This window comes from Mus musculus, chromosome 4, assembly GCF_000001635.26.
Source record: "Mus musculus strain C57BL/6J chromosome 4, GRCm38.p6 C57BL/6J".
Taxonomy (NCBI): Eukaryota; Metazoa; Chordata; class Mammalia; order Rodentia; family Muridae; genus Mus; species Mus musculus.
The window spans coordinates 31,962,969-31,987,191 of record NC_000070.6 but is presented as its reverse complement, the minus strand read 5'-3'; the positions used below and the strand labels follow the sequence as shown (position 1 = coordinate 31,987,191).

The 24,223-nt window shown below is 40.7% G+C and overlaps 1 protein-coding gene across 4 annotated transcripts in view; it reads right to left on the bottom strand.

The window, feature by feature from the left end:
* Window positions 1-23,700, bottom strand: part of Map3k7 (mitogen-activated protein kinase kinase kinase 7) — a 59,979-nt gene extending 36,279 nt beyond the window's left edge. For 2 of the 4 annotated variants that reach the window (NM_009316.1, NM_172688.3), the window contains exons 1-7: window positions 22,810-23,085; window positions 12,259-12,369; window positions 9,803-9,868; window positions 8,716-8,761; window positions 7,318-7,456; window positions 5,610-5,734; window positions 1,378-1,506 (exon numbers count right to left, since the gene is read on the bottom strand). In NM_009316.1, the coding sequence (NP_033342.1) occupies window positions 1,378-1,506; window positions 5,610-5,734; window positions 7,318-7,456; window positions 8,716-8,761; window positions 9,803-9,868; window positions 12,259-12,369; window positions 22,810-22,929 (736 nt within the window). In that variant the 5' untranslated portion in view covers window positions 22,930-23,085. Of the gene's footprint in view, window positions 1-1,377; window positions 1,507-5,609; window positions 5,735-7,317; window positions 7,480-8,715; window positions 8,762-9,802; window positions 9,869-12,258; window positions 12,370-22,809 lie in introns of those variants that run through there. The other 2 variants (XR_390323.4, XM_006537948.3) reach the window with 2 other exon arrangements.
* Between the last annotated feature and the right edge of the window lie 523 nt (window positions 23,701-24,223).

Below are 24,223 nucleotides of genomic sequence, written 5' to 3'. Positions count from 1 at the left end.
CTGTGGTGTCACACTCACTGACTCCTCTCTGCTGTGGTGTCACACTCACTGACTTCCCCAGCTGTGGTGTCACACTCACTGACTTCCTCAGCTGTGGTGTCACACTCACTGACTTCCCCAGCTGTGGTGTCACACTCACTGACTTCTCCAGCTGTGGTGTCACACTCACTGACTCCTCTCTGCTGTGGTGTCACACTCACTGACTTCCCCAGCTGTGGTGTCACACTCACTGACTCCTCTCTGCTGTGGTGTCACACTCACTAGTTGCAGTTACCACTTCACAAGCTGAAAACAACTGTCTTAGAGTTTTTAAAGCCTGTGGTGGTCTTACTAAGTCTCCCACTCCAGGGTAGCTTCAGATACATTACAATCTTTGTAGTTTATTCAATTAACAAGCTAGTTCTTTTACTCTGTGCTTCACTGACAATCCTTTACTGAAAACTGATAGAGGAAGCACACTGTCTTGGTCAAGGCTCTTATAGTTTTTATACCAACACTACAGGATGTAACACTAAAGTTGGTAGAGGAGACTGACAAAGCAGCTAAGATGACTTTGATGGCGTTTTGGTTTGGCCAGTCTACAAACGCTCTGAAGAGTTAGTGTTTGTTCTTTGATCACCTGAGGACGAGTATACAAACATATACTCATCAGAGTGATTAGAGGCACATGAAGTAACATGGCACTGCAGTTCCTTCACTGAGACTTTCCCAGAGAAACTGTGAAGTGCCTATTAGTGAAGAAGACATCCTAACTCACATTTACAGACAGAAGCATCACTGGAAGTATGTGACCAGAGACATAAGAACTGAGCCCATGAAGTCACTATGATGAAAAGAGCACTTCCTTGAGTCAGAAGGGCCTGAATTTGGGTGGTAGCTCCATCACTGTCTCCTTGTGATATTAGTGTATGTAAGTATGGTTGAGAATATAAATACCACACATGTGAAACACTGTATGCTGTGCCTTTTGGAGCTTAAGTCACAACTCTTACCAGTAGCTTTGCTTTCTCTCTTGATGAGAGAGAGACTTGTTTCCTATGAAAGCTCCCCAACTATAGACAGGTGGGAATCAATACGAGCCTTTCTTTCTGTACTTTTCCCCCAGTGTTTCTCTATCTCTGAGACAGACTGTGGCATTGACCAAGTACTGCTGTGTCTTTCCCTAAGCAGTGCAGCTGCCAGTCTTGGCCCTGTGTGGAGGAGTCTAAGTTCTCCCCACAGGACCCAGAGACAGATACAGAAAGGAAGGTGGTCTGGTAACAAATTTTAACTGTACTTCAGTATCAGATACACATGGTCTCTGAGGAAGAGGATGGGAGTAGTTTTCCAAAGATGAAATATACAAAGTCTATTAAAGAAGAATTTCTTTTGACAAACCATTATGAACAGCCCACATGATTCTGAAAGCTGGGCCACCGATCTCATCGAAGGGTTTCCGGCGTGTTATCACTTCCCAGAGGATAATACCCCAGCTGAAGACATCACACTTTTCACTGTAATTGCTACCTACAAAAAAGGCAGGGTCATCTTGAGACCGGGTCCACAGGAATTACAGAACAACCAGTTTTATAAATTTTAAAAGAATGGGAATTTTGGAGAAGAGACTGCCACATACACACAGTTAAACAATTACTTTCTTTAATACTGTCAACAAATATTTTTTACTAAGTTAAATAAATATTAATAATATACTCAAAATCTATGTGAGAAAGTCAGTTATTGCCTACTTTTTCAACAAGATGCACTGGTCTTCCTGCTTCTCTGTATAGATTAATCCATACACATATAGGCACAGTTTGAACACCCATATATTTCTTTCTGTAATTTCTCAACTTGTTTTTTAGAAGAAGGTATTTTATTTTTATTTTTGTGTATTAATGATGTTTTTTCCTATGTATGTCTCTGTACCATGTATAGCAATGCCTGTGGAGGTCAGAAGAAGTCATTGGGCACCAGGAATCTGGAGTTACAGACCTTTGTGAGCCTCCAGGTGGGGGCTGGGGTTTGAGTCTGGATCCTCTGTAAAAGTAGCAGTGTTCTTTTTTTTTTTTTTTTTTTTTTTTAAATGACGCCAAGGGGATGTGCTTTTATTTCTTTTTTTTTTTCCTCTTTCCATTTTTTATTAGGTATTTAGCTCATTTACATTTCCAATGCTATACCAAAAGTCCCCCATACCCACCCACCCCCACTCCCCTACCCGCCCACTCCCCCTTTTTGGCCCTGGCGTTCCCCTGTTCTGGGGCATATAAAGTTTGTGTGTCCAATGGGCCTCTCTTTCCAGTGATGGCCGACTAGGCCATCTTTTGATACATATGCAGCTAAAGTCAAGAGCTCCGGGGTACTGGTTAGTTCATAATGTTGATCCACCTATAGGGTTGCAGATCCCTTTAGCTCCTTGGGTACTTTCTCTAGCTCCTCCATTGGGAGCCCTGTGATCCATCCATTAGCTGACTGTGGGCATCCACTTCTGTGTTTGCTAGGCCCCGGCATAGTCTCACAAGAGACAGCTACATCTGGGTCCTTTCGATAAAATCTTGCTAGTGTATGCAATGGTGTCAGCGTTTGGATGCTGATTATGGGGTGGATCCCTGGATAAGGCAGTCTCTACATGGTCCATCCTTTCATCTCAGCTCCAAACTTTGTCTCTGTAACTCCTTCCAAGGGTGTTTTGTTCCCACTTCTAAGGAGGGGCATAGTGTCCACACTTCAGTCTTCATTTTTCTTGAGTTTCATGTGTATAGGAAATTGTATCTTATATCTTGGGTATCTTAGGTTTTGGGCTAATATCCACTTATCAGTGAGTACATATTATGTGAGTTCCTTTGTGAATGTGTTACCTCACTCAGGATGATGCCCTCCAGGTCCATCCATTTGGCTAGGAATTTCATAAATTCATTCTTTTTAATAGCTGAGTAGTACTCCATTGTGTAGATGTACCACATTTTCTGTATCCATTCCTCTGTTGAGGGGCATCTGGGTTCTTTCCAGCTTCTGGCTATTATAAATAAGGCTGCTATGAACATAGTGGAACATGTGTCCTTCTTACCAGTTGGGGCATCTTCTGGATATATGCCCAGGAGAGGTATTGCTGGATCCTCCGGTAGTACTATGTCCAATTTTCTGAGGAACCGCCAGACGGATTTCCAGAGTGGTTGTACAAGCCTGCAATCCCACCAACAATGGAGGAGTGTTCCTCTTTCTCCACATCCTCGCCAGCATCTGCTGTCACCTGAATTTTTGATCTTAGCCATTCTGACTGGTGTGAGGTGGAATCTCAGGGTTGTTTTGATTTGCATTTCCCTGATGATTAAGGATCTGAGCCACTGCTCCTGCCGCTCCCTTTCCTTTAGAAGCACTCACTGGGGGATGGAGCTCAGGGACTTTTCATACAGAGCCTATGTTCTAGGACTGAGCTCTATCCTCAGCTCCTGTAATTTGTTACTTTAATTGTTTCCCGCTCTGTGGCAGGCAGACAGCATTCTTTGCTATCAGAGTAAAGCACTGTTTTAATTTAGTGGTTTAATATATAGTTAAAATTCTTTTTTTTTTTTTAAAGATTTATTTATTTATTATTTGTAAGTACACTGTAGCTGTCTTCAGACACTCCAGAAGAGGGCGTCAGATCTCGTTACGGATGGTTGTGAGCCACCATGTGGTTGCTGGGATTTGAACTCCAAACCTTCGGAAGAGCAGTCGGGTGCTCTTACCCACTGAGCCATCTCACCAGCCCGTTAAAATTCTTAATTTAAAAACTACAAAGAAAACTTAAGTGATTAAAATTATGAGAAACAAATAAAAACTAAGCAGATTATGAACAAAATTGTACTAGTAAGATGAAGAACACACCAACAATATATATACCCAAAACTACTACCACCAATAAAAAATGTACATCCCAATTATTATAATGATAGATTCCTAAGCAAAATAGTATATAATAATATAGAACGTATCAATAGCAATCGAATTTCAGCTACAGCTGTTGCATGCTGATACCTTTCAGAAATTTAGAAATTTATATAACCTAATAGTTTGGAAATGATTGAGTACTCTTTATAACAAACCTCTTTGATTATTTACTACAAATATATTGCACCACTGTAATGCACAGAAAGTGACATTAAATAAGTGACTGAATTATTAGAAAAGGCACCTGTATTATTCAGATGAAAGAGAAGACATTATTTAATTTTATGTAAAATAACTTTAGTCTGACATTTTGTTTTTGTATTTTTTTCTTTCTGCATAGCCCTGGAAGTCCTAAAACTTATTATGATGCAGATGAGGCTGGCCTCAAATTCAAAGAAATCTGCCTGTCTCTAGCCCAACACTTTGTAATTAGACTTGAGGGAACAATATTCTTTAAGTCAAGTGACAAGCTGCATAGCATTTCCCTCTTTCTCTGGGATGGCTTAACACAAAACAATAAAAATGTTTAAAATTCACCAACAACCGGGATGGTTAACAGCACTGACTGCTCTTCCAGAGGTCCCAAGTTCAATTCCCAGGAACCACATTGTGGCTCACAACCATCTGTAATGGGATCTGATGCCCTCTTCTGGTGTGTCCAAAGACAGCTACAGTGTACTCACATACATTAAAAAAGGAAGAAAGCAAGCAAGCCAAGCCTGATTCTTGAATGCACTTTGCATATTATGGCATTCACACAAAGCCCATTTCTTTATCTCAGTGTCTCTTACTTAAAAAATAATTTGACATTTCATATAGAAACTTAAATATACAGACTAATCTTATAAATTCTGAGTGAGCTATGGATCCTATTACAGATGGTTGTGAGCCACCATGTAGTAAAAGAAAGCAACTGTTAGCATATCCTTTACTGTACCTTATCTGTACTCAGTGGCATGTGGTCTTTTTAAGGCATGCTGATTGAAGCTTTAGCTCTCTTTTTAACTGATAGCAGATCAGAGCAAAGGCACAGCTTTCTCCTTATTTTGGGTGTATACAGAAGCCTCCATAGTCTCTGACCCAGTGTTCCTAGGGGGAATACAGAGCTAAGTTGCTCTGTGCCTTTGTTCAGGAACACTTGTCAGCTAATCAGTATCTGCACCTGGTTCTCTGTGTGGTTTAAGGACTCTTCACCTAACACTTGACTGGTTAACTCGTCCCCCCTCACGGCACTCTAGAGCACGTTGAGAGAATACTCTAACACGTACTTTCACGCTTCCCACATGTTCAAAGCCTTCCTGTACTCAGGCAGCTCTACTTAAGCAGCGAAGCCACCATGACCATCCCTGAAAAGGGAACGCACCGCTCTGGATAAGTTGTTTACCTTACAAAATGTGTACTGCTGTTCATGAGTTCCTTTTTCTCAACAGTTTTGAAAGCATCTCAAGCAAAGGTGATCAGGCAGACAGGTTCTTAATTATGCAACCTGTGAATAGTGAGGATCGGCTATCCATGTTTGAGAATCTGCACAGAAGGTGCCAATTTAAATTCTGCCATAAAATTTGGGCTCTCAGGCTATATACTCAGGGAGACCTTTTTCTGTACTCTTCAGAAGCGACACGATGTGCAGTGTTAGAGTGCATCCTGGATTTACAAGCGCTGGGGCACATTACCGACCATTCCATGCTCTCGGACTGTACCTTCAAATACTTCAGGCGCCATCCAAGCAGCACTCCCTTTATTATTGGTCATGTGTGTTTGGATGTCACAAGCTGTACCAAAATCGCAGATTTTTAGAACTGTCCCTCCTGCAACCAGCAGCAAGCTATTATAAAAAGTTCAAAATTCACAGTCAGTACTTGATTTTACAAGAAAACAAGAAATAATCATGAAACTGGAAAAAAGCTAAGTTAAAGAAACACAATTATTAAACTTTATAAAACATTACTTGGTCACTGTACAAGACTTATATCTGTAGGAATATCAGCAAAAATTTAAAGGCCACAACCTTTTACTCATAATTGAAGGAGACCATCATATTCACATTTTGATGTCTTCATCTCTAGTTCCATGACAGTTCCTGACCAAATGTTCCTCTGGCTGAGCTCTGTGGTTTCTGCAGTGTAGCACTGGGGTGCTGAAGTGAGAGTCTGATCACAAACATTTATACTAAAAGAACAGCACTGTTCAATGGGACAAATAATCTAAGTGAAGATAAAGTAAAACACATCAATACAGATGGGAACCAATAGCACTGGTTTGTTTCTGCAGTATAGGAAATTGAATTATGGGCCTGTGTATGCCAGACAAATGTTTTATCACTGAGCTATAGCTGCAGACCAATGCTTCTTATTTTATGTCTTAATTTTGAAGATATGTCTCAATGTTTAATTTCAAAACTGTTTCTGAATTTACAATGTGTGTGTATGTGGGGGAGGGAATCAATCTCCTATAGTTAAGACAGTCTATAAATGCTAGGAATGTCTCAGGACTTCAACATTCTAGGTGCTATGACTCAAATACAATTACTAAATAGCAACCTTTTACTTACAAAGTTTTACTTTTGATAATAAACAGAAATGCAGATGGGTTATAAAACGTGCATAACCACACCATAGTAGCATTCAAAAGAAGTAAATAAAAACTCACTATTAGATATCTGATTAACTTATTGTATGTAAGGTTCTACTTAAACTCCAACTAGAGAACTAATTCTTTTAATTCAATGCAATTATAATGAGCAGATGGGCCCCTGCTCATCATGTTATACTACCACACAGTCCTGTTGTATTTCAGTCTTGTAAGTATGCGTATCAACAAGATTCCCATCATCTCACAGTTCCTGTTCAGACTCCTGCTACTCAGCCTTTCTAAAGGTTCTTTTGAAGTGTCAGGATTCTCAGTGACTATGGACAAACCTGGGCTGTTTACACCTGCACTCAGATTCAGAAATGCTCTTATTCCCTCTAAGAACAAGCACCCCACTGGTACAGTTCTCCACCATGTCTACCATATGTAGACCCTGTTCCTGTTAGGAATGCAGCAAGGCCACTGGCACAGCTCTGCACTGTGCCTACCATGTGCAGACCCTGCTCCTGTTAGGAATGAAGCAGGAACAGTCTTCAGACTTGTCTCTGCTCTCCGAAAACTATGCAAGAACAATTTTATATACTGAAGGTACAAAATGGGCTATCAGATTCTAATTATTACAATGTAAAGTTGACATTAATAAAAATACCTCCCATAGACAACATTCTACAATAATAAGTTTAGATAAACAGTTAGATAATACAAGTAAAAAATAATACCGAAAGCAAGAAGGGAAGAGAAAAGGGAAAGGCAAGAGCAACAGTTACCTCAAACCAGGCAGAGAAGGCGAGAAGCCAGTGCCACCCTGCTAGGACTTACTTTGGAGGCTTGAGGTCCCTGTGAATCAGCGCTTTGGGCTGCATGCTGTGCAGGTAAGCCACTCCTTGGGAACACTGTAAACACCAGCTCATGGCATGAGCAGCAGTGTAGTAAGGCAATGGTTCAGCACCATGCAGCACTGTAAGAGAAAGGCACGACAAACTAAAAAGAACTTTATTGCTTATAATATGAAACAATATAAATGCATCAAAACACCCAAACAAGTATTCCTTTACAAATACTCCAGTCCCACTTTTAAGCCTTTTTGAGATTAAAAAAATAATAATATTTAAGAAATTTTAGTAAATAACTCCATATGGTCATTCAAATAAAATCAGCACATACTATCACACTTCTTAAAATTGATATTACCTTTCACACAATCACATAAATTATAAGCAATCCTGTTCATTATGAGGTTGAAACAGAGAACAATATTGAGACAAGATGGCCATATAAGATGCTTACAACTATCCTGTGTATTGTAGCTAAAAAAGTAGCAGTTTTCGCAAATAAAATGAGAGCAGTAGACACAAATCAACAACGACGACAGTGGGTATAACTAAATGTGTATGTAAAATAACGGTAACTTAAAAGTAAATGCTATTGGTTTTATAGAGCTCTCAGGGACAAGTCACACACACATGAAGTTGGTATTTTAAGGGTAATGCCAGCAGTGCAGAAGGTTTTGTGTGGTAGCACTGGTAGTTTGAATGAGAATGGCCCAATGGACTCATGTGTGGAAATTTGGCCTCCATATGATGGCACTGTTTGGGAAGGACTGGGCGGTGTGGCCTTGCTAGAGAAAGCATGTCAGTGGAGGTGGGCTTTGAGATTTCAAGACTCTGCCATGCCCAGTGTGCTCGATGCCTTCTCACATGCTTGCTGCTACAAAGCCCCACCCTCTGAAACCGTACGCCCGATTAAACTCTCTCTTATTGAGTTGCCTTGGTCATGGTCACGATAGGAAAGTAAAAATCTAAAACGTTCTGTGACGTTTGTTCTTGCCATTTTATGTTTTGAAAAGGAAGCGTTATAAAGCACGGTAATATGAAATATAGCCCAGAGTTCTAAAATGAAGGCTTCAAACTAAAAAACAGAAGGGTGGGAAAAAGTCTACACATATGTATTTAAAAACAACTGTTACTTCACAAACTTTGAACATAATATATTGTTAACTTAAAAATGTATATAAATGTCATACATCGTTCTTGCCCTAAGTCCTTAGCAGTGAAAACAAAACCAAAAACAAACAAATGAACAAACCCAAAAAGCACAATGACTTCCTCTGAGAACTCTGAAGGTAAACTGTGACAACAATAAGGTGATTTAGTTGTTCTTAAAAGCGTTCCAATTGCTTCAGTCTCCTAGGTAAAAGCAGGGTTAGTGAATACTCACCATTATACAATGAGCCCCCCTCTGCATATTCCATCACAAGACATACCTAAAGAAAATATATGCCAGAATTTACTGGAGTGGCAACATTGTTAGGCCCTCCCTGCTGAAAACTTAGTTAACTGCCTGACTGTCCTGAAAATTATTCTTTTGGCTCCTACTCTGTGAATGACACTAACAGAAGGTACAGGTATCTGTGATCAAAGAACTTGTCTTCAAGGTGTCTGCTCAGATTAGCATAATATTACTATACATTACATAATATCACTAAATTAATATCTATTATAATATAAAAATACAATACTATGTTATATATTAGTATAATTATATAAAACTCATATATATTATATTATAATGTAATAATATATAGTTATATATGATATAGTATATTATAATGAATATTAATCTATAAAATAGATCACAAAATTTTGGGGAAAAAGAATTATAAGACCTTTTGAGGACCAGTGCTAATAAAGCTATGTTCTAGGACATCAAGTCTTACAACGAGGTGAGTTATGGGTTACCTCGGTTAGTGAGGAGAACGGACAGGAGGGGTATGCACTACTCCACGACAGCACAGGCTTTACTCAGATGGGCTATAGTAGAAGAAGCAGAACCCACTGACTGCTTACAGGTAGGCAGTTACAGGGCAGAAAAGAGGAAAAGGAAAGGACTGACAAGTTCCCCTTTGTTGGCCCTCACTGACCACTGTCAGGTTAGCTAAGGAAGGCAGATGAGTGGGAACACAGGAATGTCAGGTGATCTGTCTTGGCCAACAATTACACGCATGGTCCATCAGTGGGGAAGGTAAAAATTTGGAAGAACAAATTACATTTTTTCTGGAATTTAAATTATTTTGAGAATAAATGTTTACTCAAGATAAAGGAGCACTATAAGTTGGTGTGGCCAAGGCTAATAGGTACCTGAGATGACAACACCAACATACTGTCTTGTTAGGGCTTGAAGCAAACGAAATGCAGAAAATATTTTCAGAAATAAAGCTACAGTGGAACAGATGAAAACAGCCTTATAAATCATATAAACGGACACACTTGCCACTGTTTCCTGTAGGAGATGGAGAGGGACTTACTGGATTCAGGCAGGCTCCATACAACTTGACAATGTTAGGATGGTTCACACGTGACAACTGCCGGAGCTGCAACAAATTATGGGTCCTTAAGAAGTGCTGGGTTTTCAGGTGCTATGTACCCGTGCTGTTCAAATCTTATATAGAACATTTGTTCAAATCATACCAGGTATGTTCTGTTACCACGATGGCCACAGGCAGTGGCAATCCCCAGTGCCTGTAGAATCCCTATCCTACAGTTCAAGTGGGGACACAGACATAATCAAATATATGAAGACAGAGAGATCATTAAACCATGCACAAAGTGCTGTAATGGGAGTTAAGAACAAGCCAGGATAAACTGAGGAAACCAGCTGCCAAAAGTCAAGGCACCATCTCAGTTATGGTACTGACTGAGCCACCCACACCAGAAGTGTGGTACTTTCCTACAGGTATCAATTTACTTATTCTGTATGTATTCCTGCTGCGTTCAGACTCTGAAAGATAGGACCTATTACTTCCATTTTAATATGACCCTTGAGGTTAAGCTCCAGAGAGGATAAAGCAGCTGTGAAAGATTCTATAGTCAGATTTGAGCTTCTGTTTACCTGACATGAAATACATGCTCTGTCTGAATAGTTAGTTGCCTCTAATTTCATTTCCTGTCTTGTAGTTACTGCAGAGAGCTTGGTGTGTGTGTGTGTGTGTGTGTGTGTGTGTGTGTGCGTGTGCGTGTGAGTGGAAGGGGGGGGCATTCAGTTGTGGAGCATTTGACTAGTACGCCTTAGGCTTTAGCTCCAGTCCACCATATATCCCAAGTCAATCCCCAGTACAAAAAAGTGGAGAGGAGCTTCAGGGGTAGGAGAGACAGACTGACACTCCAACTTCCGGTCTCAGCCTTCCCCAAGCCAGGAATTACACTGAGGCTGGTCCCCAGTGTAAGGTATCAAGTTTCTGCACTGTGTCTTTCTCATACAACATCATGTTGCTCCTTCTCTCTCCCTCGTCCCCCTCTTTCCCCTGCTCTCTCCTGCTTTTCTCCACAGTCCCATAACTTAACCTCTTTTTTATCATATGCCACTGGACAGTTTTCTTTATAGTTGATATTCATGGACTTTTCATCCTTAGAAAATTAGCGGACTCTTTTCTAAAATGTTATTTCATGTAACTTTTTACTATTATGTATTTATTATCTATCAACATTCCATCTTGACAAAACTCATCATTAACTTCACATAGCACATTATTCAAGCATGTTTTTCCGTTTTCTCTGAGTCTCATAAGTAGGTGAGGTTTTGTTGTTGTTTGTGAGGTAGAAACTCAGGAGGATGAAGAGACTGCAATGAGATAATAGTATACCATCTGGAAGTTGACAAGCTAGTGATGAGTAATAACTGGCCCAGCAGACCTAGAACCAAGCAATGAAAACAAGAGCAGCAACATGGTTAATTTCATAAAACCCATTATGTAGAAGAAACTCAAAACGAATAAAGCTGATGTTATAAAGGGCTTACTAACAGATTTTTCTAGGAGACAGCAACCACACAGACTAAACTTTAAGGCATTGCTGCCTCCAAAATGCCCCAAAGCTAAGTAGTCTGCTAACCAGACAGAAGGTGATGAGCTAAACTACTTTGTTATCATGTAAATGTCTGCTCACCAGGATTCACTGGCCACCCCCAAAGAACTTGCCTCTAACTGGCTGCGTAAGGGGCAGCTCAAGGTCACAGCTAAAGTTAAGTCCTGGGCTGCATAAAGCCCCCTGTTCTCTTCTTGACAAAAACATAATTCTGCCAGATGGGCAAGAAGACCCTAGATAACAACCATTTGAAAAGAAAAAACCCTGGTTATAATAATAATTCTGGCACTATGCAAATCTCTCATCTGTGTAAGTGGCCAGACTTACAGTCTCCTGACTTATATTTTTTAAAGTGTAACCCGGGGCCAGGACCTAGAAGAGATTTAAGGATGACAGAATCTGTGGAATGCATAAGCCTAAAGTGAATTAAGTTAGTAAATCTTTTATTTGAGGTTGGTCCCTCTTTGGGTGCTAGCCACAGTTGGCCACACTTTCAGTCAAGAGCTTTTTCTTATAAGTCTAAGTGTGTGGAGTAGTTTCTCACTAGAAAGGTGTTTATTTCTATAACATTCTAAGAAATTCTTAACTTTAGGTATTGGGAGGAATAATACCACTTTAAAATTAAGATAGGAAACCTTGAGATACATTTGGAACCCGTGGATAAGTGCACTTGAATTCATGGAGCGACTCTTGTAACTATACTTTCCCCTAATAACTTTTAACCAGAATTTAAAGCAAAAAAATGAAAAACATTCCTATGGAGGCACTACTTTCAGTTCAGTCAACTGCTAACGTCCATGTACACAGAAAAAAGAAAGGTGGGAAACACTGTGTTTTATAGTCTTAAGATCAGAGTAGCTCTGGTGAAGAATTAGTGGATACAAATAACGTCTCAGCTTACCTCCACAATGAAAGCCTTCCTCTCAGACTCACTTTCTATCTGTTTAATAGCGACATCTTTTGCTCTCCACTTAGCTTTGCAAACTACTCCAAAAGCTCCTCTTCCGACAACCTGAGTTAACAAACAAACAAATAGAAAACCCCCAAAAATCAGAAGCAGAGTTTAATATGATAGAGGCAGTTTTTAAGTCTCATCAAAGGTTTAGAAACCACCATTATCTGAATTTGCTAAGAATGAGTTTTTCATTAAAGTGAAGATAAAATGCAGTTTTAATCTTTGAAATGAACCTCTTAATTCTAAAGCAGAAACACAAAAAATACATGAAGACATAAGGCAATTTTTAATCACAGTAGAAAATTAAAGTAAAGATGATTGAGAAGTGGTTCAGAAAAATAAAAATGAAAAAGAACATATACTATTTAAAGAAAATAAAATCAGCTTTCAAATAACTCTAATTGGGGGTAAGAAATGGAAGGAAAAGGGCTAAAGATATATATAAAAGGCCCACTATGAAGGACACGCAAAATGTGTTACTGTCTACACAATGACCCCCACCCCAATACCTCATATTACAATGCCCATTTATAAAATGCCCAGGAGAAATCTAGGGACAGCAAGCAGGTCAGTGATTGCCTTGGGATAAGGATCAAAAAGGAATTAATGTAAACGGTATCCTGCCAAGGTGGTGATGTGTTTGAAAGTTGACTGTGATGGCTGACAACTGGGTAAATTCACAAAAATCAATAAATCACACTTCACATGGGTAAGCTTTATGATAGGTAATTAGCTTATTACTTTTAAAAAGTTATAAAAATACAGACCAACCATATGCCACATTATTGCTAAAACTAATGGCTATCACATGGGCACACTGCTCTGTCAAGTTCCTCTATTTTAAAAAATACTTAGAAAAATCCAAGTATTTTTAAAAGCATTAAAAAGCAAAAATGAAAATTAGCGTGGTATCTGTCAGATCAAAACCATTAGACTGTTACTGTGAAGGGCACTAGGTTCGCACCTTCATCTCCAATCTCCTACCTTCTATGTAGCTAAATGCTATGGCAAGGTCCTTTCCTCAAGGAAAGGTCCACCCCACTCATTACATCTTTATAGACTGTTTGCTAGTTGGCATTGAGAGAGTGCTCTGCCCACATCCCTCTTTATAAAGCCTCACAAGGAGGTGCTAATGTTCTCCTCATGTTACACGTAAAGCACATGGCTTTAAACATGCCAACTCACTCTCTCAGCCGTACACAGGTAACAAACAGTACAGGACAGTTAATGGTAGGCAACCCAACACTAGAATACCAGTGGTTCTAACATGTATGGCACACTTCATATACTAGGATCAGTTATGTGCTCCTTAGGTGTGAGTCCACTTAAGACAACTTATTATATAAAACTCAACAACAAAGTTGGGCATAGCTAGTGATCGTGATCAAATAGTTGTTCTTCAAAATCTACACTGGGTCGATCACTTCCCAAAGGGAAGAGGAGACACTAGGGCAGGAGCTGTAGCCTGGGGTACGTGAACTAGCTAGTCAGGCTCCAGTTCCACTTCATAGGCTGTGTAAAGCGTGTAACTACTTCTCAGTCAGTGCTCACCACAAGATGAGCACATTCTGGTGGTGTTTTCCCCCAGATTAGCACAAGTAATCCATTTCCATTTGAAAGGTAAGCAGTCATAGGGATGCAATTTAGTCACATTACACAGTAAGAAAGTATTCCGAGGCAGGATCCGAAACCTACAGCTTAGCATTACCAGCACATGCTATGGTAATTCATACTCAGCTTAAAGGTAACAAGGCTGCTTAGATGCAAAGTCCCAAGTAAGCCTGGCTCTTTTGGAGACTTTTTCCATTTCCTGGTCTTGGCCATTCAGAGACCATCTTGTTTTCCAAGCCTCAAAAAGAATCCAGCACTGGTGATTCATGCTCAGCATCCAGTTACTTTAGGAAGATTTAGGAATTGGCTTTGGTTTGAATATGTCAGTCTTTATAATCAAGCTTACTGTTAGGTGTCCTGCTCACTGTTAGGTAAATTAACATCTGAGCTTTTTTTTTTGGACAGTAAAGCATAGATGTTTATATTTTCTTTAGTGAGTATCTATAGAGTTCCTAAGTTATTTTCCTTACTGAGTGTCTATAGGGTTCCTAAGTTATTTTCCTTCATATCTATGGAGATAAGAGTATCTAATAGGGGGTTATAGAATCAGGCTCTTCCATAAACATTATAAAACAACACCCAGAGTTGGGTTTGAATTAATACAAGGAGCCAGAGCACTCATTTTTCTCACAGGAAATTAGCAGCAAACAGATCCTACAAGATTTCAACTTCATGGTCATAATCAACTTAGATGATACACACGGATCAGTCTGCCTAAAGACATTATCATTAACTATGAAGGAATGATTATAAAGCATTAAGACATTCAATACACTTCAATCATGTGCCCACAGATTAATCAGGGCGAGCAGTACTTAGCATTATTAAGAACGTCTGCTCTGAGTGTTATTTGTATTTGTGGATTCTGTACTTGTCGTAACTGTGTCGAGTAAGCATGACCATCTGTGATCCTCAGGTGCCACCTAGTGATGAAATGACGACTCACTCTGAGTTTTCAACTTCAAACCAGGGGAACTAAATGTGAGCAAATAAATACATGATAAACTCTCTTTTGCTGTGAGAAATCAATTTCACAAAATAATCTGAAATAAAAATGGTCACACTCCTATCTGAGAACCCCATGGCCTCAAGAAATCTCCATTCTCATTTGAGTCATAAGTTACTTCATATACACACTGAGGTTAACAGATCTTAGATGATAACACAGGAAGGCAAGTTGTCGAAGTTGCTGAAATGTCTGATAGAAATAACTGTCATGGTTTTATAGGAGTCAGTATAATAGCATGGAGCCAGTGCTTAAAGAATTATATTTCTTTAGATCATAAAGACTTCTCTTTTTTTGCATATGGCATTATTAGGAGTAAAATATTAGCTGTTAGAAGTAAAAAGCAAAAAAAAATATATATTAAGAACTGACTTTTTGTGAGATGAAAATGAGACAGGGAAGAAATCCAAGGCTATACAACAAGACTACTTAGATTTCTTTTTTTTTTAACACTTTTTTTTAAAAACACTTAGAATGCCAAAGGCAAGCACTCACAATACACTAAAGACCTCAGCAGCCTCTCTTTCCCCACAGGCTTGGAGATTCAATGGCAGAAAGCAGTTCAAACTTTCTCCCACCCACACTCTTTCCTTTGATTAGCAGAGGCAGACAGCCTGGCAGACTGTGCTCTATAAACATGGGCAGCTACAGAGGCATAAGAACACTGATAAAGAATATCCACACCAGGCTTTACCCCAGGCTACCTTGGACCCAGTTGAACATGACAATGATTCAGAAAAAATCTTGCAAAAGGAGTAAGATAAGTGAAATTAAAGTCTGACCACAGGTAGGAGGCGGCTACTGTGGGGAGGGTTGAGACCTGAAATGGATTCATAGCTGTTCAAACACAGACCTTAACGCAAAGTGCTTGAGTGACTTTCTGACGATCGATGACAGCCAAAGGGAAAGCCAAGTCAGGAAGCATGGAGAAAGGTCTTTCTTCAGTGATACAACTGAATTGCCAACTGCATTTCTTTAACCCTGAAATATCTGAGTACCTAGTACATCCAGCTGCTGTTTCTGAGGGACTGAATGTTCTTTATCTAAACGGACAGTACCAAAGCGGAGGAGCCTTAGAAATAGAAAATAAGCTATGGCTCACAACCATCTAATTTTCAAAGCATCATATTCAACAGGTTAACTGTTGGAGAAGGGATTTATAAAAGGTTTTCACCCTTTCAGAAACAGGAGTGACTGGGATGATAGAGGCTTGCACATGGAGGGGTGAGGGGAGTCTCCAAAGGCAGCTACCCTCAATCTTTTCCATCCTTGTCTGCTTACTCTACTGAGGAGTTCATGGCTTTCCCCCTTGGGTCAAGTTGGTCAAGAATTGCTTTTATCAGTAGTATAGTGAACTTCCAGGAACCTCAAAATCAGGGCTCAAGAAGCTTTAGCAGTTTCTATTTTCTTCCTCTTAGAGCCCAACATCATGAGATAAAGGCCCACTTGATACAGAAAGGCCTCATGCAGGATGATTGGGCATTTGCTGGGTATAACTGATGACCAAGCAGACAGAGACACTACTCTGTCAGGCATGAAGAAGCAACCTTGGATGCCTCTGTTCCATGTGACAGTAATATGTATCAAGGCACTGGTTTGGTTTCCACCCAGCGGCAAGGGGCTGAGGTACTTATTTTACATATCAAAGCAGACCTGGCCTCCAGGTTCTCCCAGCAACTCTCAGTCTCTATCTGGCATACTCTGCCCGCCTCCTTGAGCTCTTCCCTCTATCCTTCTCTCTTCCCATGGTGACTTCCCTGGCCTAGTTCCTTGGGGCCAGTGAACTTGTCTGAGAGCAGCTTCCCAATAAACCCGCCTATATATAATCTAATCTGGCTTGAGTTGCCTCATTTCCTCAGTGGAGAAATAACCTATCACTACATGGACTTCTGGAATGAAATCAGAGGAACAGAAAGGTATGAAAAGAAGTGTTTGGCTATAGTAACTACGAATTAGAAACCAGTGTTAATCATTAGAAGACAAATTAAGAATAATTCCATCTTGGTCTTCTTCACCAACTAATAAATGTTAAATACCAATTTGAAGCTTGCATGGCTGGTGCTTTACCCAATAAGCCATCTCTCTGGCCAGCCCAAGTTCAATCCCGGAACCCCTACAAAAAGCAAGATGCAGTGGCATGTCTATACATGCAGTGGCATATCTATCTAGCACTTCCCATCCAGAGAGATGGGAAACAGAAAGAAGATAACTGCCTGGAAGTATGCAATATAGCAACAGAGATAGAAATAGAGACAGTTGCAAATAAAATGGAAGGCAAGAACTGACTCCTGAAAGTTGTCAGGTGGTTGTGGTGAAAATGTGTGCACTTGTGGGCAAATAAATAAATAGATAAATATTTAAACACCGACTCCATTCCCCTTACTTTCAGAGGATCACATTTCCTTTGACCTTATTAAGATTTGCAAATTGTGTTATTTTTCTAACTAATCCAACCCCCACATTCTGGAGAAACTTTATTTGGAGAGAATTTATTACAACTTGAGCCATACTCAGATGCTAGTAAAGAGCTGGAAGTTAAGTTCAGGTGTTACTGTATCTTTCGCTGTATAGCATACCATATCTTCACATGCTCTCTAATGGGCCACACATCCCACAGTATACACACACCAGAATGAGCTGCATTTCACTCCGATGAGATGACCAAACCACGTAGACTATTGCCATTATAGGACTCATTGGTTAAGAAAGTCTATTTCTAGGGACAGAGAGGCGGCTCAGCAGTGATCAGTACTGGCTGCTTTTTCAAAGAGCTTAGGCTTTGTTCCTTGCACCTCCAGAGAGGCTCACAACCATCTAATAACTCCTGTCCCAGGAACTGATGGCCTCAACAGACACCTACACAGTGCACAGACATATATGCAGGCAAAACACTCATACTCATAAAATGGTATAAAAGTAATAACAAAAGGTTCACCTTGTCTCTGTCTCTCAGGCTCAGAATGTAAAACAACACTTTCCTGATGGAGGTAATTTCCACAACTGTAAGAATTTACAAACTGGCAGAGACAATTACAAAATAATGAAATAAGTTATACTTTATTTGCTACCTCATTTCTAGTTCAAGCTGGTAATGTGTTTGCTCCACAAGCAAGAGGACTCAAGTTCAACAACATTTATAATTCCAGCACTGGGGAGGCAGAGATGGGCAGATCCCTGGTCAGCTAAGCTAGCTAGCCCACGTGTATGTTTCAAGCCAGCAAGAGAGCTGATGACACTCAAGGAAGAACACAGGGGGTTATCTGACTTCTGGATTCCACAAACAGGTATACAGGTGCACTTACACAGAGGTTAACATGCACACAGGCAGCCTAATTCCTTAAGGACTAAATATTACTCCTTTCCTTCATGTGAATAAGATTAAAAAAAAAAAACCAAACAAACAGCAACTAACATATGGAAACAGCTGTACCGAGTGTGTTCTTAATTTACTATTAAATGATTCATGTTAATTGTCTCCAATTCACTTTATTTAGTTCAGTGGCTATGGCTGTCGACTTAGTGTAGCTCTGTTCTAGGCACTATGTAAATGGACCCCCAGCTATGCTGCCATCATAGAAATCTGGAACATGACAGAAAAGCATAGACCCTAAAGTCATTAGCTAGGATGTGGCGTCTCCAACTATTCAGAGCTTCAATATCTATTAATAAACTGTCAGAGTAGAAGTGCTGACAAGACAGACTTGATAACACACAAGCAAAGCTCCGGGTTTCGCTTTACTACAGGCTTTTAAAGCCTCCCACAAAACATCTTCACCACCGACATCTAACTCTCTAGAACTGTAAGCCACAATAAACTCTTCCTTCAGTTGTTTTTGGTCATATTTTATCATTTGTAAAAACAACTAATACCACACCTGACTCACTTAACTAGCCTTTCCTTTAAATGTATGTCAGATTATGTGTTACCCTACATGCTCATGACACACAAATAATCTCTGTAGCCATCTCTTTACTGTAACCATTCCAGATGTCTACTGAGATCAGTGGCCACCAATTTCACATAGAAGAACTTACTGGTTACTCTTGGATATTCATAACTAACAATCCTATAGACTCATTTATTCAGGCCCTATAACTTCAGGCCCTCTTCTAGTATAAGCTACCTAATAGTCTATAGTCACTGTTAAATTTCTTTCTACCTAGTCCCATTCTAGTATATTTTAGTTTTAAAAACAAAATCTTTTCCATGCCTCTTCAATAAAACATAAGCAGACATGTAAAAAGAGTAGTTGTACATGCCAATATGCTTAGTTGTGGTCGACATTCTGGGACTTTTACAGAGTAATCCCTATAAATACAGTCTATGTACTTAAGTGACACTCCACCAATGCCTGACTTACTCATAGCACCTAGCTCTTTATAGTATCTTTTACTCCTGCTAAACATAAATATTTATTAAATATAATGGAATAGAAGGAATCAAGACTGGGAAGAATCAGATCTCATTTCCAGTGTAAATTCTGGCTTAGCCAAATTATGTAAAATAACCCTTGGCTTACCAAATATTAGAAAATCAGACGTGCATCCAATTCTCATAATTATGCTGTCATCATTTTATTTACTAGTTCAACAAATATTTAGAGAACTTTTAGGTGCTATGCACTTTGATTAGAAATGTAAATAAGATACTTTACATCTGGCTGAGATGGGCACACAATTCAGTTAGGAGCTATGAGGACAATAGAAATACTATGTCCCAAGTTCCTTGGGGAAAGCTTCTCTTAGGAAGGGACATTTGTGGAGGGACTTGAATGGTGAGAAGGAACTAGTCACATGATATTTTGGAGGAAGAGCACAAAGGCAGAAGAACACGTGCAAGGCAATTATTCACTAGTGATATTTTGAGCCAATGAGATAAATTTATTTGGTAAGTAGCTTCAATCCTCTCTCTACTTACTGGAGCTGATGTGTCCATTATGGCTTATGTGCTTGACCTACAAGTTTAACATTGTGACTTTGAGAAAGTAACTAATCTTAGGATTCTTGCATTGAGCTGTACTGTACAGAGAAGAAAATGTGAAATGTGCAGGCCCAACCTCTAGGAAGGAAAGGAGTATTCTGAGTCCTCCTTCCTAGAATTAGGTTCCACTGTAGACTACTGCAGTGACACTGCACATATACCTACAGGACGTAGACTCATGAGAGAGGAAGTTCAAATTCCAGCTCTACCACTGACTGAGACAAGAGGCTTTTGGCAAACCAAACTCCGTGACCAGTTGTCAGTATCTATAAAATGGGGATATCATTTGTCTGTCTACCCAACTACATTTCCTGGGAGATTATGACGACTGTCTAAGAATGCCCAAACTTATTGTGGAGAACAAGATAGTCCATGTTGGAAACAAGGTATTTTATTTTTACAACAGGAATAGATTTCTAATAATTTTGTCTAATCTATCAATTTAAGAGAGATATCACAGGTCTCCAAATTGAATGACCTGACTCCATATATTCTGACACAATGCAGCATCTAATTTTCTAAATCTGAGTACATTTTCCACCAAACCATCCAATCCTGAAAGTGTCTAGTCTATGTCCTGACTCTCTTCACTGACGTACAGAAGGTTAAAAACTGAATGACTTATAAAAATTAAGTACTCATGTAGATTTCTTAGGCAGAAAACTAATATAATCTGACATGAAAGTGAAGAGCCACAGTACTCTGATACTGCAATGATGGAAACATCTGCTGTCTTAGAAATGTGTATCTACGAAATGATTCCCCATCTGCCTGGAGTTAGATGTTTTCCTGCCACAGCTTCTAATTATCTTTGTGTAGTGCTGAGTCCATTATATTATGGGTTGAGAAATAAATAATGTGGTTCTCTCGACTTACTGTTTCGCTTTCTGTGGTGCTAGGATTGGAGCCTGAGCCTCAAGCACAGAGGGCAAGAACTTCAATACTGGGTTATACACCAAGCCATTCTTTTCTTAATTGATAGGGCTATGATATACTTGTCCATATAAAACACTGAAGGCATGTGAGATAGTTTTCATGTTGGGTCATCTTTCTGTTTTCCTATTTATGATTTAAACTAGAGATGGAATGTAAGTTGAAATAGTTTGAGTGCCCATGATGCACCTCTGACTGCACAATCTCTTTAATGTGCTCACAGGAAGACTATAATGGAAATTATGTAATGGTTTTGACATCAGAAAGGCCTGAATTAAATCGGGACTATAAAAATAAACTAGGTTCTAAGACGAAACAAATTTCAAAAATGTACCAGCTTTGGATTGAGGGCTTCAAATTGATTATTGTCTCCCTTAGCAACTTGCAGGCCCCAATGAGGCAAGAATGTGAAAGCTTTAAAAAGTTGTGTGCAAAAAACTAAGGCTGCAAAAATCAAACAAAGTAAGCTCGTGGAAATATGTGGTAGACCATGAAGTACAAGTTATTATTATATAACAATTTGTAGTCTACAAGGACAGCAATTCATGAGAGTACACGTAAATGCTTATTTAAAAGCTGCGATTCTTGTATACTGACTCACTGAAGTTTTAGTCTTAAAAAAGAATGTTATCCATGAAAGCTGGACCAACTACCCGCTTCTGAAAAAAGGAATTTATCTTAGCTTCAATGGGGGTGGGGGGGACATATAAAATGTTTTCCTCTTCAAAAACAGGCCTTCTTTTAGCATATGACCTTAAAGCAGGTCACCCTTCCTGTCTGGAACTTTGCTTCCTAACAATATGTCAGGCACTATATTGGATTTTCTGCACACACTGCTTAACTGGATTTGTCACACTGATAAAGTAGCAATCACTCCCATCTTACAGTTAAGGAAACGAACACACAGAAAGCAGTAGGAAACCAAGTCCCACAGTGCTCTGTCTATCTCTGAAGCGTCTTCCTCTGTCTCAAACCTTCCCCTATCCAGCACACTTTTTCTAAGATAATCATGCTCTCAATGAACACACTCATCTCTGGTTAGTTTTTGTGATACAAAGATATGACTTAGTAGTCCTCTAAGGTAAAGATGTATTTATTGATTGTTAATTTGCTTGCATCTTTTAACTCCTTACTATAATACTTTAAAAATGAAGAAAAGACAACTCAGTCTAGCTATAAAAAACCCACACATTAAGGCACAGAAAATGCACAGTGCTCTTAAAAAACGGTTAAACTCATAGAAACTGCGTGAACGCGTTTCTAACCAAAGCTTCAACGAGTTCTAAACGGCATTTTGAATATATGTACAGATTTTTTCCTCTTCAGTAAATATTAAGACTCTTAGAAGTCACTGGCCCCACTGTGAATCTGAAAATAGGCGATGAAGTGAAGACACTCTTCCACCTGAACATTGAATTTATTCGGTTTTTCTAACAGCGATTTCTGGTGTAGCGTAATATTCTGACTGTCACCATAATCACTACTTGCCTCTTCAGACTATGCTACTTGAAACATGTTTTCATAACAGACTTAACGTTACTAGAGATTGAAATTCATCTACAGAGCCCAATAGAAGGTAGAACTACCTACGGTATCAGAGAAAGAAGAATCCGGGACCAGGGGAAGCACCGTGAGACGTTCGACGTTCTCTTTACCAGCCTGTCCCAAGCATCCTTTCGTGTCACACACTGCGCTAGAAGTCACACAGACAGACAAGACAGACATACAGACAGACAGACAGACACACACACACACACTATCCTGGACTCTAACACCACTACCAGCGAGCTGAAATCCCGCGGCCACCAAACTTTGCTCAATCTATTTACGGATAATTGAACTGCCGACCACATAAGAATCAGGTAGAGAATCACAGATTCAGACTCAACCCCCGAAGCCCATGGGGAAGCCGCCTCCCGCCCGGGATCCCAGGCGGCGCGGGGCAGCAGGTCTCGGCCTCGCTCACCTCTTCCACCTCGATCTCCTTGTAGTCGATCTCTTCGAAGTTCAGGACCTGCGACGGCGCTTCGATCATCTCACTGGCAGAAGACGAGGAGGAGGACGAGGCGGCGGAGGCTGTCGACATGATCCCCCGCGGCGCCCGGGGGGCCGCGCCCGCCCTCCGGCTCGCGCAGCGCCCTTCAGCCCGGAGCCCCGCAGCCCCGCCGCCCGGCGCTCCGTGGCGCGGGACCGACCCGGGCCACCGCCGAGTCCCGGCTTCGGCTCCTCAGCGCTTTCCGTCGCCGGGCCCCGCCCACCACACTTCCAGTTCCGGTTTGAACTCGGAACTGGGAGGGAGGAGGCGCGCCTGCCGGACCCGAGCGGGGAATTTCCTGACCCGGGGAGCGAGTGAGGGAGAAGCCGGGGTAGGGGCGGAGTGGAGGAGGGCGAGCGCGGAGCCGTGGGCCCGAGGAACAGGTTTCGCGAGACTTTTGCGAAAGGGCCTCGGCGGCAGGAGGATACCGCGAGACTGGACGCCGTGACGTAGTAAATGTGCGCGATCGGAACTGGCGCGGAGCGAGCCCGAAGGCGGACCGGTTGGTCCTGCGGGATCCAGCGGGAAAGATGAACTCCGTCGCTTTCTGCCTGTTTCTTTTGAGCCGCGTCGTGCCTTCCCCTGCTCTGTGCTGGGCGGTCTGCGGTCAGGCAGCCTAGGGTTTGTCTTGTGCTCATTGGGCACCTCTTCATGTCGGGTTTTCAGCCGTGAGCCCGTTACTTTTTTAAGCGGAACCCCGAGCTGGCGAGGGGGTTCGGGAGCAGCGGTTAGCGCGCGCCATCGGGGGGAGCACCGTGACGCGTGAGCGCTCACTAATGGAAGTTAGCATCGTAGAGAGACACCAGTGGCGTTTTACACACTTCCTAAGGCAGTTCAGATGGCTTCGCTTTGTCACCTTCCCGAGGCTGTCGTCCACAACAGCCCCGAGGGTTTGGTTTGAGAATCCGTGGACACACCAAGACGACGGATTTTAAGAGGAGCCACTATGCCTCAGAGCTATAAGGAGAGTCACGCTTCATTGTCCTTAATGTTTATGTACAGCATTTTGGCGACCTTTGAGGACATTGTCTTTGAAGGACTAATGTCTCTGAAGGATTGTTGAGTTTAAGGGAGATCATAGGGTGGTTCCTGAAGACTACCCAACAAGATTAGGATTGCTACGGTAAAGCCCCATATTCCGGGGTTACTAGAGTTAAGATAACTTAATTGGAAACAAAGTTAATAGTCTAATGTCTAGGAAAGGACGAAGGGCACAGGCTTGAACCTTAGGCAAAGATCCACTGCTAGTTTAACCTAAGATACCTTTATAGGAAGGAATGTTGCCTTTGTGTCGGCAGTCTTCATAGCAAATGTTGGTTGTACTGAGATTATTTATTTATTTATT